The 19,415-nt window shown below is 49.6% G+C and overlaps 1 protein-coding gene across 1 annotated transcript in view; it reads left to right on the top strand.

The window, feature by feature from the left end:
• CPAMD8 (C3 and PZP like alpha-2-macroglobulin domain containing 8) overlaps nt 1-19,415 on the top strand; it is a 69,807-nt gene that overhangs the window by 47,551 nt on the left and 2,841 nt on the right. Inside the window, exons 29-41 of the mRNA XM_060276488.2 lie at nt 631-705; nt 1,499-1,664; nt 3,592-3,678; nt 4,391-4,527; nt 5,769-5,924; nt 7,004-7,066; nt 7,995-8,230; nt 9,473-9,560; nt 9,717-9,791; nt 12,961-13,066; nt 13,148-13,258; nt 14,479-14,691; nt 19,168-19,248. Coding sequence (XP_060132471.2) covers nt 631-705; nt 1,499-1,664; nt 3,592-3,678; nt 4,391-4,527; nt 5,769-5,924; nt 7,004-7,066; nt 7,995-8,230; nt 9,473-9,560; nt 9,717-9,791; nt 12,961-13,066; nt 13,148-13,258; nt 14,479-14,691; nt 19,168-19,248 — 1,594 coding nt within the window. The remainder of the gene's footprint in view (nt 1-630; nt 706-1,498; nt 1,665-3,591; nt 3,679-4,390; nt 4,528-5,768; nt 5,925-7,003; nt 7,067-7,994; nt 8,231-9,472; nt 9,561-9,716; nt 9,792-12,960; nt 13,067-13,147; nt 13,259-14,478; nt 14,692-19,167; nt 19,249-19,415) is intronic.

Raw genomic sequence — 19,415 nt, 5'->3', positions numbered from 1 at the left:
AGTTTTTTTTTCTCCGCTTCGCCGGAAACCTGCCCCTCGATCTCCGCAAAATTAAAAGAGGGCTCCCGGCACAGAGGGAGCAGGCAAACGATTATTTTTCCGGAGCGTATAGCATAGCTGCCAAGTACCCCGTTTTCCCCGGGAAACCACCGTTTTTACTTAACTTTTCCCGGTGGTCCCCCGTATCACTTCGTCTCCCGTTTTTCTCCATTATTTTCTCCTGCCGGCGGCCATTTTTATTTATTTTCTGATTTGCCCTTCTATGGGCACAAAAAATGGCCGCTGGCGGCTTCAAAAGACGCATCTACGCATGACCGGAAGTGCGTAGACGCGACGTCCGGTGTCGGTGGTGGCCATTTTTGGTGCCCATAGATGGGCGGGGCGACACCGGAAGTTGCGTCGACGCAACTTCCGGTGTCACACGGCTGCCGGTCCCGGATTCTGCAGTCCGAGACTTAGAAGGTAAGGCGTATAGCAGACGTCAATAAGGGAAAGCCGTTTTGTGTCACATTACTTGTGTCAGCAGAGGTGGGGGGGATCCGGGGGTCGGGGTTGGTTCTCCTGCGGCTGAAAGGACTTTGTGGGGCTGCAGCCAATATGGGGTTTTTGTGTGTGTTTTTCGAATTCCAGGGAGGAATCCACGGGAAGATATCGCTGACAGCGTACGTGGTCGCCGCCCTGCTGGAGACAGGAGTCACCTCCGAGGTAAAACTCAACGGTAAAACACGGGGGGGGGGCGGATTCCCTCGGGGGGGCACTAAGAAGCCAGGGTGCGGCGGGTGGTTAAAAAAAAAGACTCCCAGACTTTGAAAAAACAGAGGTCACGGGGTCAAGTCTGCTCGATAACTCCGGCGTCAAAAGCACGAGACTCATAATCTCGGAGTCGTGGGTTCGAGTTGCGCGTCGGGCAAATTTTTCCTGCATTGCAGGAGGGTTGGACTAGATGACTCTCAGGGTCCCTCCCAGCTTCACAACCCTATGATTCTGTGACGTAAAATTTGATCCTAAGTATTTTGCCTGCCGGATTTCATGCCACTCTCAGGGGTCCTTTGCTGGCCATTTGGTACATCGTTTGTTTTTGCTGTTGTTTTGATCTACAATAAAGTAAAGTGCGGTATTATTTTCTTTAGTGGGTTGTGCGTAATAACTAATGATGCGTTTTTATAATAATTCATATTATTCTTCAGTGACAACAATCCAATAATAGCTTCATTCTAACAATGCCAAGTTATAATACAATTAGTAGCGTCCATCATTGAGATGGCAGATTACACAATTTAGGTGGGCTAGAATTTACGGTTTGATGATTTGTTTTATTTCCGCTTTCCAAAATCTTAAAAAAATTCCTGATAAGCCACAAGAGTGAAGTTTTTGAGAAAGACCATTTGAGCAGCTCAGGGCATATCTGCCAGGGAAACTTCAGAGGAAGGTGGAGTCTGGGGAGGCTGCTGGGCTTTGGGGTTTTCTTCCGCCACTCTCACCTTTCCTCCCGGCGTAGGAAGAGAAGAGCTCGGTGGCGAAGGCCAAGCACTTTTTGGAAGCCAACTTCTTCTCGGCCGAAGACCCCTACACGGCTGTTTTGACCGCCTATTCGCTCACGCTCCTGCGCAGCCTCTCGGCGCCCACCGCCCTGCAGAAGATGAACGCCATGGCTCTCACGCAAGGTGAGGCAGCTGCCCGGGCACCTTATTTTATTTTGGCTCCCAGGACGGTTCCGAGCACAATTCAAAGCGTTGGTGCTGACCTTTAAAGCCCTAAATGGCCTCGGTCCAGTATACCTAAAGGAGCGTCTCCACCCCCATCATTCTGCCCGGACACTGAGGTCCAGCACCGAGGGCCTTCTGGCGGTTCCCTCGCTGCGAGAAGCCAAGTTGCAGGGAACTAGGCAGAGGGCCTTCTCGGTGGTGGCGCCTGCCCTGTGGAACGCCCTCCCATCAGATGTCAAAGAGGAAAACATCTACCAGACTTTTAGAAGACATCTGAAGGCAGCCCTGTTCAGGGAGGTTTAAATGTTTAATAGATCACTGTGTTTTATTTTTCTGTTGGAAGCCGCCCAGAGTGGCTGGGGAAACCCAGCCAGATGGGCGGGGTATAAATAATTTATTATTATTATTATTATTATTATTATTATTATTATTATTATTTTGTTGTTGTTTAGTCGTTTAGTCGTGTCCGACTCTTCGTGACCCCATGGACCATAGCACGCCAGGCACTCCTGTCTTCCACTGCCTCCCGCAGTTTGGTCAAACTCATGTTCGTAGCTTCGAGAACACTGTCCAACCATCTCGTCCTCTGTCATCCCCTTCTCCTAGTGCCCTCCATCTTTCCCAACATCAGGGTCTTTTCCAAGGATTCTTGTCTTCTCATGAGGTGGCCAAAGTATTGGAGCCTCAGTTTCAGGATCTGTCCTTCCAGTGAGCACTCAGGGCTGATTTCCTTCAGAATGGATAGGTTTGATCTTCTTGCAGTCCATGGGACTCTCAAGAGTCTCCTCCAGCACCAGAATTCAAAAGCATCAATTCTTCGGCGATCAGCCTTCTTGATGGTCCAGCTCTCACTTCCATACATCACTACTGGGAAAACCATAGCTTTAACTATACGGACCTTATTTTACCTTATTTATATAAGTTTCAAGAGTTTCCAAATTTAACATCGAACAAAAGCCGTTGAATTCATCGCTCGATGCAACGGAGGCTTTCCCCCGAATTCAGCTGGACAATGCAACGCTGATTGGCTCCTTTGCAAACAGCAGGAAGTCTGCAAATTTGGATCATTTGCCACAGGGCGGAATAATTTCAGTGGCAAACGGACAAACTTCACAGCTGCTTCAAATCCTACCTGCTTTTTTACACGTTTGCAATAAATATTCGACCAAAGGTTTCCAACCCTCCTTAAAGTCTGACTAATTTTGCTAGTTAAATTTGCAAGTGCGGCACATTCCGTTTCAACCCCCAATCTGTTTTGGGGGGTATTGCCTCGTCTCACCATTTCTGCGCTTATAATACCCCCGCTGCCATCGTTCCAAACAATCTTCTCTTTCTCTCTTTGGCAATCACTCATAGCCGAGTAAGATTGTCTTCCATAAACACGGTTTTAACAATGAGTCTGTAAGTGACTGTGGGGGCCAGTTCTGGATCCCCACGTCCTTCCACAGTGGGGACATTGGTTTCCAAGCGGGAGATGATCACGGTGTGGATTTGCCTTCCTCTTAGCACGTTTCTCCCTCGCGTCCTGAGTTCGAGTGTCTTCAAAACCCATCACATCTTTGGTAAAGGCTGTTCTCCAACTGGAGCTCTCACAGGCAATTGTTTCCCAGCTGTTGGTGTTGTCTAGGGCTTGCTGATCAGAAGGTCGGCGGTTCGAATCCCTGCAACGGGATTAGGGTTAGGGTTAGGGGAATGACCCGGAGAATGACCAGGGTGGGGGTCACCGTTTGGGGTCCTTATCGGTCACTGGCAAAATCTGCCCGTTCCGGATTCCTGCCCCCCCTCCTCCATATTGCCCTGTCTTCTACTGGACTGTTGGGAGCCCCTCTCCGAAAATAAAAGTATTCCGGGTGCTCTGTGACCCCACCCATCTCCTTTTTTCCAGACGGCTTCACCCACTGGAGTCTTATGGGGACCCTGGCCACGGATGAGGACACTTTTATGGGCTTCAACGACGGGCTCTCCCAGTCGGGTACGTTAAGGGAATGGTCTCCGAAGGGGGCTTTCCTCTGGGGCTGGGGGGCATTTGAGGGTAGCGGGTGCGGATTTTGCGAAGACAGCTAGACTGGTGACTGGGAGCGGCCGCCGAGACCATATAACACCGGTCCTGAAAGACCTACCTTGGCTCCCAGGACATTTCCAAGCACAATTCAAAGGGGTGGTGCTGACCTTGAAAGCCCGAAACGGCCTCGGTCCAGTATCCCTGAAGGAGCATCTCCACCCCCATCGTTCAGCCTGGACACTGAGGTCCAGCTCCGAGGGCCTTCTGGTGGTTCCCTCCCTGCAAGAAGTGAGGTTACAGGGAACCAGGCAGAGGGCCTTCTCAGTGGTGGCGCCCTCCTGTCAGATGTCAAGGAAATAAGCAACTATCTGACTTTTAGAAGACATCTGAAGGCAGCCTTGTTTAGGGAAGCTTTTAATGTGTGATGTTTTTATCGCGTTTTTAATATTTTGTTGGGAGCCGTCCAGAGTGGCTGGGGAAACCCAGCCAGATGGGTGGGGTATTATTATTATTATTATTATTATTATTATTATTATTATTATTATATAAAGACGTGGAGAGTGGGTTGGTGAAGCCAGGGGGGCAGGTCACTGGGGGACGGGAGAGGACTCGAGCCGGGGGGACGCAGGGGGGGTTCCCCCTGTCCTCCCCAATTCCCCGCTCTTATGCACCCCCCCTGCAGTGGTGTCGGCCGAAGTCGAGATGACAGCGTACGCCCTCCTGACATACACCAGCCTGGGGGACGTGGCGTCTGCGCTGCCCGTCGTCAAATGGCTGTCGCAGCAGAGGAACGCCCTGGGGGGGTTTTCCTCCACCCAGGTGAGCCCGTCCGTCCTCCCCGTCTGAATTTGAGAGGGGAGAAAACGCCCGGAAACGGAGGGAGCCCCCTAAAGGAGGGTGTTGGAAGCACTGCAGCAGGGATCATTGGGTCGGGGACCGAGGGGTTAATCCTGCCAGGGGTGTGGCAGAGGAAGGGTTGCCCGGCAACCGGTCAGAGCGGCATGATGCTTGCTGCGGTCGCTATGTGTTTCATAGCTCAGTTGGTAGACCGGGAGACTCTGAACCTTGAGGTCGAGGATTCAAGTCCCATGTTGGGCCAGCATTCCTTTGCGTCGCAGGGGGTTTGTCTAGATGACCTTTGGGTACAAACTCTACGATTCTATTATTCATTTGCACAGCGCTTTTTTCCTGGGGAGGGGGACAACGCAGGCAAACAAGCCTTTCAACAGTCACAATCCAGTAAACGTTTGGATGGACTGTTTCGTTCAGTCTTTGACTTTTATTATTTGTGGAAAGGCTTGTTTGCCTCTTTGATACTGATTAACTAATTTCTCTAATTTTGTTCATGCAATATTGATTGATGTGTGTGTGTGTGTGTGTGTGTGTGTGTGTGACTCCATGACATATTTTCTGTTTAAGAATTGTGAAATAATGCGTGTTAACAAAAGTTTTGCCCAAACATTATTGGCCGCGTGTTGCCTGCGGTGGTTTAGAGTTGCAAGGGGGTTAGGCTACTACTTCCCAAGAACTGGAAGACCCAAGACATACCAACTATAGACGATTGGCAGATGAAGATGATTGCTGAACTGACGGGGAGACTCCGCGATCAGGAAGAAGAGATGGCGGAAGAAGATTGGAAGAAATTTAAAATATATTTGGAAAAAATATTGCAATATTTAAGATTCCTTAGGGAAGTAGATATCGGCTCTCGGTGTAAATGTAGGGTGTTAAGTCTTCCTTTTAGAAGGTTTCAGTGAAAAAATTGTTTTAGAAGTCATTTTCCGAAATTGCCAAAGATGATTAGAAATGAAATTCAGATGGAGGGGATTGAGGGAAGTTCACATAATGATGTTAAATGGAACTTAGTATGATATTGTAAGAAATACTTTTGTGTGGTTTGTTGCTTTGTTTTGTTTGTTTGTGTTTTCTTTTTCTATCAAATGAGTAAGAATTATTATTCTTTTTTAAAAAAAAAAGAGTTGCAAGGGGGTTGGGCTAGATGGCTTCTGGGGGTCCCTGCTAACTCTGCGGTTCTTTGATTCTTCCCTCCCTGCCAACAGGACACCTGCGTGGCCCTCCAAGCGCTGGCCGAATATGCCATCCTGTCGTACGTGGGGGGCTTCAACCTCACCATCTCTCTGGCCTCCACCAATTTGGACTACCAGGAGACCTTTGAGCTCAACCAGGGCAACAAGAAGCTGCTGCAAACGGCCAGGGTATAAAAAAGGGGTTTCCCACCTCGGGGGGGGGGGTAGAAGGGGCTCTGGGCCACTGGAAACCCTGCGGGGCGCCCGGTCTCCGCTCCAGGTAGAAAGAAGATTCCACCTAAACATTAGGAAGAACTTCCTGACAGTAAGAGCTGTTCGGCAGTGGAATTTGCTGCCAAGGAGTGTGGTGGAGTCTCCTCCTTTGGAGGTCTTTAAGCAGAGGCTTGACAGCCATCTGTCAAGAATGCTTTGATGGTGTTTCCTGCTTGGCAGGGGGTTGGACTGGATGGCCCTTGTGGTCTCTTCCAACTCTACGATTCTATGATTTCTGCTCTGGTCAGACCTCACCTGGAGTACTGTGTCCAGTTCTGGGCACCACAGTTCAAGAAGGATACTGACAAGCTGGAACGTGTCCAGAGGAGGGCATCCAAAATGGTCAAAGGCCTGGAAACAATGCCTTATGAGGAAGGGCTTAGGGAGCTGGGTATGTTTAGCCTGGAGAAGAGAAGGTTAAGGGGTGATATGATAGCCATGTTCAAATATATCAAAGGATGTCATATAGAGGAGGGAGAAAGGTTGTTTTCTGCTGCTCCAGAGAAGCGGACATGGAGCAATGGATTCAAGCTACAAGAAAGAAGATTCCACCTCAACATTAGGAATAACTTCCTGACAGTAAGAGCTGTTCGGCAGTGGAATTTGCTACCAAGGAGTGTGGTGGAGTCTCCTTCTTTGGGGGTCTTTAAGCAGAGGCTTGACAGGCATATGTCAAGAATGCTTTGATGGTGTTTCCTGCTTGGCAGGGAGTTGGACTGGATGGCCCTTGTGGTCTCTTCCAACTCTAGGATTCTATGATTCTATGATTCCAGGGTTTGCAGAAAAGGGCAGAGGGACTGCGGCTCAGTGGTTAGATCCGCACGGTCCCGGGTTCGTTTTCTGCCACCGCCAAACAGAGCTGCGAAAGACGTCCTTCCAGACATGAGTCCCTGCTGCTGCTGCTGCTGCTGCTGCTGCTGCTGCTGCTGCTGCCGGCCCGTGTGGGCAATACTGAGCTTTATGCTGGCTAAACTCTGTCCCGCTTTCCTCGACAGATCCCTTCGCTCCCCACAGGGCTGTTTGTGAGTGCCAAGGGAGACGGCTGCTGCCTCCTGCAGGTGAGGGTCTCGGGGTCTGCTGTTGGGGGGGTGGCGGTTCCTGGGCTGGGCCTCATTCTGTATCTTACCCCCCCAAAAAATCAGAACCCCTGGGGAGCTGCTGCCAGCGAGTGCAGACAATGCACACCTGGATGGAGCAAGGGCGTAAGGCTCCGATTTAATTCAGCCCTTTCCGGAGAACCATGAGGACTAGCCCCTTGCTCTGTTTTCAATGAGGATGCCTGCGTGGAGTGCAGAAGGGCCCCAGGTGCAATATCCCAACTGTGGAGTTGGCAGAGGACCCCGCTCTGAGTTTGAAACCCCAGGGAGCTGCTTCTGCCCGCCCGAGTCGGCAACATGCAGCCCGGTGGTCTGACTCCGTGCGAGGCAGCCTCCTGTTTACTTTTTTTTTCATTTTTAAAATAATTTTGATTAGTTCTCAGTTACAAAAGTCTGAAATACGCCTCATTGTATCCGTATCGAACCACAATACCAAATCAAACATCCATTAATCAAATATCCAATTGTATAAATTTGGTGGCTAGAATGACAGGTTTAATCTTTTTTTTTTTAAAAAAAAAAAATCTGCTTCCAAAGTCCTATTTAACTCAGCCGTATTCCGGTCATAATAAGGATCCCTTATTCAACAGCTGAAATATTTATAACTTCTATTTGTATTCACATATGCGAAAATTTATTAGTGAAGATCTATATCCTTTCTCAGGCAACTCTCCCTTTTAATGGCCTTCTCTGCTCTTTCACAAGGACTAGAAACTTAACTTTTTGAATGGCGAGGGCTTGGAAGCTTGCCTTTTTAAGGGAAAGGCGTCTGCTTGGCATGCAGAAGGGCCCAGGCTCAGTCCCCAAGGAGGTGGTGGTGGGGGCCTGAAACCCCCGCTGCTGCCGACCCGTGCGGGCAGCACTGAGCCCTGGCCGGCTTCGTTTCCAGATCGACGTGGCCTTCAACGTCCCAGACCCCGTGGCCAAGCCCTCCTTCCAGCTGCTGGTCAACCTGCAGGAGCCCAAGCTGAAGAGGCACCGGAGGGCCCCCCCGCGGCCCCCCAAGCCCAGCCCCCCGGAGGAGACCTCCCAGCGCAGGGCTGACCAGGCGCTGGGGGACGATGACGACCCAGCTGCCGACCAGGACCAGCAGGAGTACCGAGTGATGGTGGAAGCCTGCATGAGGTGAGCCCGGGACGGGGGGGCTCAGGGAGGGGGGCTCAACAAGGGGCGGGGGGCTCAGGGAGGGAGGCTCAACGAGAGGCGGGGGGCTCAGGGAGGGGGCTCAACGAGGGGCGGGGGAATCAGGGAGGGAGGCTCAACGAGAGGCGGGGGGCTTAGCGGGGGGCTCGGAGCTCAGAGCTTGGGGCTTGGGGCAGGGGCTCAGCAGGGCGCTGACGGCGCTGGCCTACCTTGCAGGGGGGAGAGGGAGGTGCTGCCAGGGCCGGGAGGAGGAGGAAGAGGGGGGAACCTCCTTCTCTTCCTCCACCGCCAGCCGGGCATGGGGGGGCCACAACCATCTGCGGGGCTGGGGGGGTTCAGTCCCCACAAACCACGAAGGACCCATAACTCCCCACCCTAGATTCCTACGTAGTTCACACACACACACACACACATGTTTCTTTGCGGACGCCTTATTATTCTGCGTGGCTCTTAATTTGCCTTTAAACCTGGGATCTTCAGATAAAGGCTGGTATATCAATTGCAATAATAATGATAATGATAATATAATGATAATAGGAACACAGCGATCCGTTTTTTATTAGCGCAAGGGCCGTGTTGTGGTCCGAGTCTGCGAAATGCTTAGCAGCGCCCCCTCATTCCTTTCCTCCCCACCTTAGGGGGGGGGGTGAGAGGGCCATAGGAAAGGGCCGCTGTAGCTCAGCGGCAGAACACCTGCTTGGCATGCAGAAGGGCAGAACATCCGCTTGGCATGCAGAAGGCCGGAACACCTGCTTGGCATGCAGAAGGGCCCCAAGAGTAACCCCCAGCAGCATCTCCCAGCAAAACGTATTTCATGGAACGGCCAAATTGGGAGGGACCTTGTGGGGCCATCTAGCCTGACCCCCCCTGCAATGCAGGAACACGCAGCTGTCCCCTACGGGAATCGAACCTGCGACCTCAGCAGTTTCAGCACCAGGCTCTGAGTGACATAAACCCTGGAGCGCCGTTGCTGCCAACCAGTGTTGGCAACAGAGCAGTGGTCTCCCTTGGTAAACGGCAGCTGCCTAGGCAAATCAGCATTTTTTAAAATAACCATGAGGACTAGGATCTTAATTTTTAGAGGAAGGCTGGGAGAGAGACACAGCCTTCCTGGGCTAGTTGGACTTGGTTGAAGGCGGCTCCCTCATGCCCACGAAATCCTTTCTTCCTTCTCTTCTCCACTCGACCTCCCGACCTGCGGACCCCCGGGTGCCTTTGGGGCAGGTGGCTGCATTTGGGGTCTTCCAACATGGCCGTCCTGGAGGTGCCCCTCTTCTCGGGCTTCCGAGCCGACCTGGAAAGTCTGGAACAGGTAAGTGCCCGACCCGGCTGCGCACCCCAGCTGTGCATCTCTACTCTGCACGAAAGGGGTCCGGGGTCATCTAGCTCAACCCCAGGCAATGCATTTGGGCAAGGGGGGGCAGACTCACCCACCAGGTCCAGCTGACCCCTTTTCTGCCTCTCCCAGCTCCTCTCGAACAAGCAGATAGGCCTGAAACGCTACGAGGTAGACGGCCGGAAAGTCCTCTTCTATTTCGACGAGGTGAGTCCGCGAGGCAGGGGAGCCACCACTCGGAAGGCCCTGCCGGAAGCGGGGAAAATCCTGGGGTGGGGTCATGGGGGTGGGTGGCCCCCTTTTGGAGGAAATGGGGAATTCGGGGGGCTGCCCCCCCCCTAGAGGAGAGGGCTTAAATTGACATTTAGCCGGGGGGCACGAGTTTATGCCAACCCAGCTAATATTTTAAGTTGGCTGCATCTTCAAATAATTCTCCATCCCCAGGCTGTGTCCACAGCCCCCAGGCTGCAATATATCACCAGCAAAACATCACGCTATACCAATATGTCACAATATCTGAAATAAGGCATTGGCTGTCTTCACAGTCCCCCTCCTCCCATATTGTGATTTTTATTTTATTTTTGCATATGTCACAATTCGCAATATGTCAAAATTTACAAAATCAATGGACTCGAAACCAGTTCTGGATGATCTATCACCCGCCCCCCCAACACATATTGTGATTCACGATATCATGATAAAACGGCCCTTGGGACCTCACCCAGTCGCCAGATGTATTCAACATCTTTATCAATGACTTGGATGATGGGCTTGAGGGCATCCTGAGCAAGTTTGCAGATGACACTCAATTGGGAGGGGTGGCTAACACCCCAGAGGACAGGATCACACTTCAGAATGACCTTAACAGATTAGACAACTGGGCCAAAGCAAACAAGATGAATTTTAACAAGGAGAAATGTAAAGTACTACACTTGGGCAAAAAAAAAGAAAGGCACAAATACAGGATGGGAGACACCTGGCTTGAGAGCAGTACATGTGAAAAGGATCTAGGAGTCTTGGTAGACCACAAACTTGACATGAGTCAACAGTGTGATGAAGCAGCTTAAAAAGCCAATGCAATTCTGGGCTGCATCAATAGGAGTATAGCATCTAGATCAAGGGAAGTAATAGTACCACTGTATTCTGCTCGGGTCAGACCTCACCTGGAGTACTGTGTCCAGTTCTGGGCACCACAGTTCAAGAAGGATACTGACAAGCTGGAACGTGTCCAGAGGAGGGCAACCAAAATGGTCAAAGGCCTGGAAACGATGCCTTACGACAGGGGTGTCAAACTCAAATTCATCGGGGGCCGCATCAGCAGTTTGGTCACCCTCAAAGGGCCGGTTGTATCTGTAGGACTATGTGTCCACTCTTTATTATCATAAATTATTGTCACTGCATTCAATTATTACTGTTTTTTGTAATAATGTAAGTAATAACTAGCTCTGAAAGCAGAAACATAGTCAGAGTAATGGCAAGTAGATATTTAAATATACAATTATTGTACAATTTATTGAAAAATGATTTTTGGTAACTGCACTGGGTGGTGGAGGCTCGCTAGGGTTTCATGCAGGACCTTTGCAGAGCTACTAGTACCTGGAGATGCTGGGGTCCTTCTGCATGCAGGACAGATGTTCTGCCAGTGAGCCACCACCCTTCACCAAAGGGACTGGCTGAGGTTGACTCACTGGAGCTGCTCTCCTGGTTCCAGGGTTTAAGGGCCAGAAGTATAAAGCAGCATCCTATGTTTCTGAGGAGAGGGAGGGGGAGAGGGAGGGAGGAAGGAAGCAAGGAAGGAAGAAAAGAGGGAGTGGGAGGGAGAGAGGAAGGAAGGAAGGAAAGAGGGGAGAGAAAGAAGAGTAGGAAATAAGAGAATAAAGAAGGAAAGAAAAAGAAAGAGGGAGAGAAGACGGAAAGGGAGAAAGAAGGAAGGAAGTAGAGAGGAAGAAAGATGGGAAGGACAGAAGGAAGAAAGGAAGGAAGTAAGTAAGGAGGAAAGAAAGAAAGAAAAGAGGGAGCAGAAGGGAGAGAGGAAGGAAAGAGGTGAGAGAAAGAAGAGTAGGAAAGAAGGAATAAAGAATGAAAGAAAAAGAAAGAGGGAGAGAAGACAGAGATAAAGAAGGAAGGAAGGAGAGGGAAAGAAAGAATAAGAACGAAAGAGAGGAAGAAAGAAAGGGAAGGGGGGGTGGCCGCCTTGATTCAGCGCCAGAAAAGAGCGCGAAGGGACCCAGGGGCAAAAAGCATTTCCCATGCAGCGTGAGGCAGTGGGTGTCCATTTTAGGAGAAGTGCGTAAAGCCTCAGAGTTGCACGTTCGTGAGGCTGAGCCGCTGCTGAGCTCACGTTCATGAGGCTGAGCCGCGGCAGGAGGAGGCGGAGGTGAGGCAAGAGGAGGAGGAGGAGGCGGCTACCCGGGTCGGTGCCCGGCAGCGCCGTGCGGAGAGTCCCGAGCCTCTGGGACGCAGCAGTGCTCTGTAGCACTTTGAATCCTCCTCCTCCTCCACGCGGCGCTGCTGGGTGCTTTGTCTGTGCTGCTGCTGCTGTGCTGCTGCAGCAGCCGTTTCCAGGCGCCGAGCCATGGCAGGAGGAGGAGGATTCAAAGTGCTACAGAGCACTGCTGCGTTGCAGAGGCTCTGGACTCTCCATGCGGCGTTGCCGGGCGCTGACCCGGCAAGCTGCCTCCTCCTTCTCCTGCTGTGGCTCAGGGCGCTCCACGCAGCGCTGCTCCGGCCGCCTTTCTATCCCCCCCCAGCCCCAGCTGTTTGTCGGCGCTTTGTCGGCGCGGCGCTTCAGCAGCAAGGTCCCGCTGCTGGGTCCCACTGGCTGGGGCGCTCGGCGGGCCACATGACGAGGTCTGGCGGGCCGGATTTGGCCCCCGGGCCTTGTGTTTGACACCCGTGCCTTACGAGGAACGGCTTAGGGAGCTGGGTCATAGGAAGCCTATTCAGCATAAGGGAAAATCCCTTTAAAAAAGGGATAACTTGGCAGCTATGAGCTGGGTATGTTTAGCCTGGAGAAGAGAAGGTTAAGGGGTGATATGATAGCCATGTTCAAATATATGAAAGGATGTCATATGGAGGAGGGAGAAAGATTGTTTTCTGCTGCTCCAGAGAAGCGGACACGGAGCAATGGATTCAAACTACAAAAAAGAAGATTCCACCTCAACATTAGGAAGAACTTCCTGACAGTAAGAGCTGTTCGGCAGTGGAATTTGCTGCCAAGGAGTGTGGCGGAGTCTCCTTCTTTGGCGGTCTTTAAGCAGAGGCTTGACGGCCATCTGTCAGGAATGCTTTGATGGTGTTTCCTGCTTGGCAGTGGGTTGGACTGGATGGCCCTTGTGGTCTCTTCCAACTCTACGATTCTATGATTCCTCCCCAGATCCCGAGCCTGTGCATGACCTGTGTCAAATTTGTGGCCTTCCGGGAATACGTCGTGGGGAAGACGGCCCCCGTCCCCATCAAAGTGTACGACTACTATGAACCAGGTTCGCCAGCCCCTTCCGTGCCCCCAACCCACCTGCCACTCGCAGCCCCCCTCTTCTGACCCGGCCTCTCGCCCCCCACAGCCTTCGAAGCCACCCGCTTCTACAACGTCAGCGAGAACAGCCCCCTGGCCCGGGAGCTCTGCGACGGCCCCCTCTGCAACGAGGTGGAGAGCGCCGCCAGCCACTGGGTCGGTGAGTCCCGAGGGCAGGTGGGCGGGTGGCTAGTCTCAGGGCGCAGCCCCCTCTCTGTGCCCCCCGCCGGGCTCAGAAACACCGCCCTGCCTTTTTCTCCTTAAAAAACCCCACAACGGCTTAGAAATCTCGGCAATAAAGGGCAGGCGTTGGGACGGCGCAAAAGGAAAGGGAGTGGGGAGGGCGGAGGAAAAAGGAAAGCTGGCCCAAGTTTGGCGGCGGGTCTTTGGCGGGGGGGGGGGGTCACACGGCATCCGGAACAGGGCCAGATCAGAACGGTCGTATACATTGGTACCTTGGTTCTCAAATGCTTTGGTTCCCAAATTCCGAATACCCAGAAGTAAGCGTTCCGGTTTCCGATCGGTTTTTGGAAGCCGAACATCCGATGTGGCTGTCGGCTAATGTTTCTGGGGCGCCTGCACCAGTCAGAAGCTGTGCCTTGGTTTCCAAACAGACTTCAGAACGGACTTTGGAATGGATTAAGTTTGGCGCTTTGGTTTTCGCTCTTTATGCTACGTTTTTGGGGCTTTTTCGGTTCATTTGTTTTTGTGACTGTGCGGAACCCAGTTCAGCTGCTGATTGATTGATTGATTGTGCGGCTGCGGAAATGGATGAAAGCCAAGCCCCCCCCCCATCCAAACCATGACTGTCATCAGGGCAGGGAAGAAGAAAAACAAATTTTCATTTTTATCATCTACAATACAATACAATACTAAATACAATATTCATTTTATAGTACGGTGCATTGTCTATTGCTTTCGTTTTTATGGATCCGTGGTTTCGTTAGAGAGTAAAATTCATTTTAAATGGCTATTTTTAAAAGTCCGGAACGGATTAATCCGTTTTGCATGGCTTTCTATGAGAAAGCGCGCCTTGGTTTTTGGAACGCTTTGGTTTTGGAACGGAATTTCCGGAACGGATTAAGTTTGGGAACCGAGGGACCGCTGTATAGGAGGGAAGGTGATCTTGCGGGTGAACCTCCTTCCATGATTCTACACCAGATTTTTAGAAGACATCTGAAGGCAGCCCTGTTTAGGGAAGCTTTTAATGTTTAACAGACCATTGTATTTTAATATTTTTTTTGGAAGCTGCCCAGAGGGGCTGGGGAAACCCAGACAGATGGGCGGGGTATAAATAATAAATTATTATTATTATTATTATTATTATTATTATTATTATTATTATTATTACACCTGGAATGGGGGGGTTTCTCTGCCCAGGTTTTGTCCACACGGGGCTTTGCAACAGCCTCTTGGGCTGCCAGGAGGAAGGCTACTTTGAGCAGTGCCGGTGTTCGCGGGATTGCGGCTCCGACCGCGAACCCATCTGCGCCTCCGACGGCCTCGTCTACCCCAACCACTGCCAGATGGAAGTGGCCGCTTGCGGGAACGGCACTCGGATCGAGCAGGTCCCCATGGCCCAGTGCGCGGCCGGTAAGTCGTCCCCCCTTTCCGCCCCACCCTCCGCTCTTCGGGGACTGCTTCCGTCCTAACCGCGGCCGTTGCCCTAGGAATAAGTCACATTATGGAGAATGGGTTGGTGTAAATAGCAGCCTCGTGGTGGGCTGCACCGCTAAATCTTCTTATATTCTGATCATTCCTATACCATGTTTTTTCCCAAATACAGGTGAAACTCAGAAAATTAGAATATCGTCGAAAAGTGCATTTATTTCAGTAATGCAACTGATTATTTTAAATTTTTATTTTTTTTATTTTTTTTATTTTTTTTAAACATACTTTTTATTAATTTTACAAAATACAAAAAAAAAAAACGGTACATACATAAACACCTTTTCCACCTCCTTCCTACCCACCCACATGGGTCCCCCCTGCCACAGAAGTATCCCATGTATGTGAACAGTCAGAGATGGTCCATTTTATGCTTGGATTTCTGTCCTCCTCCCCCTCCCCTGACCCCAAAGCCCCCCCCTGCCACCAGGGAGCTCCAGCAAACCAGGGCAGTACGCAGGAGGCCATCCATCCAACCATCTATTGTCATACCAAAAAAAGAGAAAAAGAGAAATAGGAAAAAAGAGAAAAAAGAAAGGGCAAAAAAAGAGAAAAAAACAATACAAAACAGAAAATTTTTTCTTACATTCATAATTGTAAAACCATATTTTGTGGGCTTCCCCTCCCCCCCCTTCCCCGGTTTTCATCCCTTTTTTATCATCTGCAACAGTTTCTTACTTTATAAAAATACACCTTTGTATCTTATACAACTTATAAATCAATTGTTAACATTTTCATCTAATATTCAAATCACTGAAAAATCAAACTCCCATTTTATCTTCCCGTGCCTAATTTTTACTCCCTCTATAAGCCTCCATATTTTCACATTTTTCCAAAATCCATTCACTTTTAAAACTATAACTATTCTCAATTTAACCTTACATCCCCGATTACCGGCTCCACCCCCCCAATCCAGCAAATTCCATAATCAGCAGACCAGTTATAAACCTGTTAATCCATCCTTATAATCACAACATCACTTTCCCTTCACCCCACCCCCTGTTTACAGTCTTTTGCCATCCAGGCCACCATACGGGACCCCTGAATTTCTTCTCTTCTCTGCATATTTTTTCCTTCTTCCCTGTGGGCGTTCTGGAGTTCCAGTAATACCAATCGTGCCCCCCTCAAAGGCAGGGCACTCCATCCAACTTTTTGTAGAGTAAAGTCATCATTTTTTTCGTGGTGTGCTTCATTTTGTGTTGAATCATCACAGTCCTCATCTTCATCTTTTCCTTCCAAATCACAGTCACCATCATTGTCATTCTCACATTCATCTTTTTCAGTGTCAAAAGCTTCATCTTCTAAAAAATCATATTCTGCCATCACCATCTGAAATTGTTGCTGTAACTCTTGCCGTCGTGTCTCCTCTTGACATAACTCTATTCTTGTTTCCCACATTAAGGTCAAAACAGACCGCTGGAACTCAGGGGAACACTTTTTTGTTGACATAGTTCAATCCTGCCAAGGTCAAAACTTGTCACGTGGGGTGGAATATGATCACAGTTTATTTTCTCGACTCCATTTTAACAAACTGGCTGCATTCTTCAAGTCTTATTAACAATAAAGTTCGAACTCACATTTCACAAACATTTAAACCAAAAAAGAAATTCCACAAAGTCCAGAAATACAAAGTGAAATAAAAATTGACTTATAAATCCTGATCAACTCACTGGGTTGTCTGGGCTGCCGGCTCCCGAGGAAAAGAAAGGTTTTTCTTAGTCTTTACCTCTTGCTGCAGGGCACTCACAACCACAGTCTCTCTCCCCTTTCACCCTGCATCAAAGGGGAGATTCTCTTTGATGCCTTTGAGGGATCCTTTTGAATTGCAAATCTTCTGTTTACGGCTTCGGGTTTCTATTTACTGTCTCTTTTGTTGCCGTGGGGGGGGGGTGGCTTCCTCTTTTCTCCCCTCTCTCCCAGATCCAAATTGTTTTATAATCCAAATCGTGAGATTACTTACAGTCGTTTCCAATCGTTTTATTTTCGGAAGAATCCAGCGCTCTCCGCCTTCGGCTTGAAGCTTCTCCCTGCTAGAATAACGTTGCCGCTCAAAATGGCCCCCGCGACTTCTACCCTCCTCGCTCCGGAGCTCTTATTAGAGCTAGCCGAAGGGTTGGGGAGTCCGGATTGGGGCTGTGCCGAGCAAATTTGCCCCCGGGACGCCCTTCCCGAGGTTCTAAGGGGCGCAGCGTCGCTCTCGCTGCCCTCCCCACTCCTAGCAGGGACGGGCCGTCTCGGAGACGAGACGAAACCCCGCCGATCGGCGCTGGCGCTGAACCCGGAAGCCTCTATTTTTTTTTATTATTTTTTTTGGCCCAGTGCGCAGCCGGTAAGTCGTCCCCCCTTTCCGCCCCACCCTCCGCTCTTCCGGGACTGCTTCCGTCCTAACCGCGGCCGTTGCCCTAGGAATAAGTCACATTATGGAGAATGGGTTGGTGTAAATAGCAGCCTCGTGGTGGGCTGCACCGCTAAATCTTCTTATATTCTGATCATTCCTATACCATGTTTTTTCCCAAATACAGGTGAAACTCAGAAAATTAGAATATCGTCGAAAAGTGCATTTATTTCAGTAATGCAACTGATTATTTTTAATTTTTCTTTTAATTTTTACAAGTGCTTCCATTTGGAAATTCCACAGTAATAAAACAAATAGTTACAGTCATACAAAAATAAACATCGCTATGACATTTCATTAATGACATTCCATTTATAATTGACCCGCCTAACAACAAATAATTACAATGACAACAAATAAAGGCTTGACATATCTTGCTTTGCATGTCCTGCATCTATCTCATATATTGGTTTCCCCTTTTAAGTTGCGTTACTGAAATAAATGCACTTTTCGACGATATTCTGATTTTCAGAGTTTCACCTGTACATCTTGCACTTCGTTTTCCCCCAGTTATTACATCTTAACTTGATTTCTTAATCATAAGTGTTTGCTCAAATCCTGCTAGTGAGTCCAGTTCTTTATAATATTTCTGTACCGTGTTTCTCCAAAAATAAGCCATTGTGATAGGCAGTTTAACCTTGTAGGTTAAACTGTACCATACTTAATTTTTTTAAAATAAGACATCCCCTGAAAATAAGCCACCGTGGGTTTTTTTTTTAAGGAAAAATAAATATAAGACGGTGTCTTATTTTTGGAGAAACACGGTAGGTATTTCTTAAACAGTTCCCAGTCTTTATTTTTAAAGTCTCCATTTTCCTTGTCTCTGCGTTTTCCACTTAGTTTCTCAGTTTCCGCATATTCCATCTGTTTTATTTGCCATTCTTCTTTCGTTGGTGTCTATAATTTTTCCATTTTGGGGCTGCGGGTTCAATCCCCATAGGGGACAACTGCGAGTTCCTACGTTGCCGGGGGGGGGTCAGATTAGTTGACCCACAAGGCCCCTTCCGACTCCATGAAATGCCTCTTCCCCACCTCACCGGGAGACACTGCCAAAGGGGTTTTTTGCCTGGGGCCCTTCTGCATGCCAAGCAGCTGTTCTGCCGCCAAGCTGCAACGGCCCTTTCCTATGACCCTCCCAACCCCCTGATGTGGGGAGAAAAGAGGAAGGAGGCTTTGCGAAGCGTTTCACAGCCTTCAACTGGAGGTGTCAGGAACGGAAGTCGAGGCCTTCTGCCTGCCAAGCAGGTGCTCTTGCCGCCGAGCTAAGCGCCTTCTTCCCCTCAAAAGCATTTCAAGATTCCAGTCCTCAGGGTTTCCGAATTGAGAGGTGGCTTAAATAGGAGCGCGGGAAGCTGCCTTGACGTTGAGTTAGACCATGCAATTCTGGGCTGCATCAATAGGAGTATAGCATCTAGATCAAGGGAAGTAATAGTCCCACTGTATCCTGCTCTGGTCAGACCTCACCTGGAGTACTGTGTCCAGTTCTGGGCACCACAGTTCAAGAAGGAGACTGACAAGCTGGAACGTGTCCAGAAGAGGGCAACCAAAATGGTCAAAGGCCTGGAAACGATGCCTTATGAGGAACGGCTTAGGGAGCTGGGTATGTTTAGCCTGGAGAAGAGAAGGTTAAAAGGTGATATGATAGCCATGTTCAAATATATCAAAGGATGCCATATAGAGGAGGGAGAAGGGTTGTTTTCTGCTGCTCCAGAGAAGCGGACACGGAGCAATGGATTCAAGCTACAAGAAAGAAGATTCCACCTAAACATTAGGAAGAACTTCCTGACAGTAAGAGCTGTTCGGCAGTGGAATTTGCTGCCAAGGAGTGTGGTGGAGTCTCCTTCTTTGGAGGTCTTTAAGCAGAGGCTTGACAGGCATATGTCAAGAATGCTTTGATGGTGTTTCCTGCTTGGCAGGGGGTTGGACTGGATGGCCCTTGTGGTCTCTTCTGATTCTATGATTAACCGGCTCCGCGCTGACCGCACTGACCGCTTTCCTGTCTGCAGGCCAGAATCACCCAGGAGAGACAGAGCCTGACTTCCGACCTCTGGAGCTGCCCGGTGTCTCGGAGGAACAAACCCCGATCGGTGAGGACCAGACCTCTGGACTGCCTCCGGAGATATATATTTTATATCTATCTATCTATCTATCTATCTATCTATCTATCTATCTATCTATCTATCCACACACACATTTATATCGTATCATAATCAGGCTTTTAAACCATTTCACACGACTGTGGTACCTTGGTTCC

Source organism: Zootoca vivipara, chromosome 6 (genome assembly GCF_965207765.1).
Source record: "Zootoca vivipara chromosome 6, rZooViv2.hap1.1, whole genome shotgun sequence".
Classification (NCBI taxonomy): Eukaryota; Metazoa; Chordata; class Lepidosauria; order Squamata; family Lacertidae; genus Zootoca; species Zootoca vivipara.
Note: the sequence above shows the minus strand (reverse complement) of the source record. Positions and strands in the feature narration are given on the sequence as shown.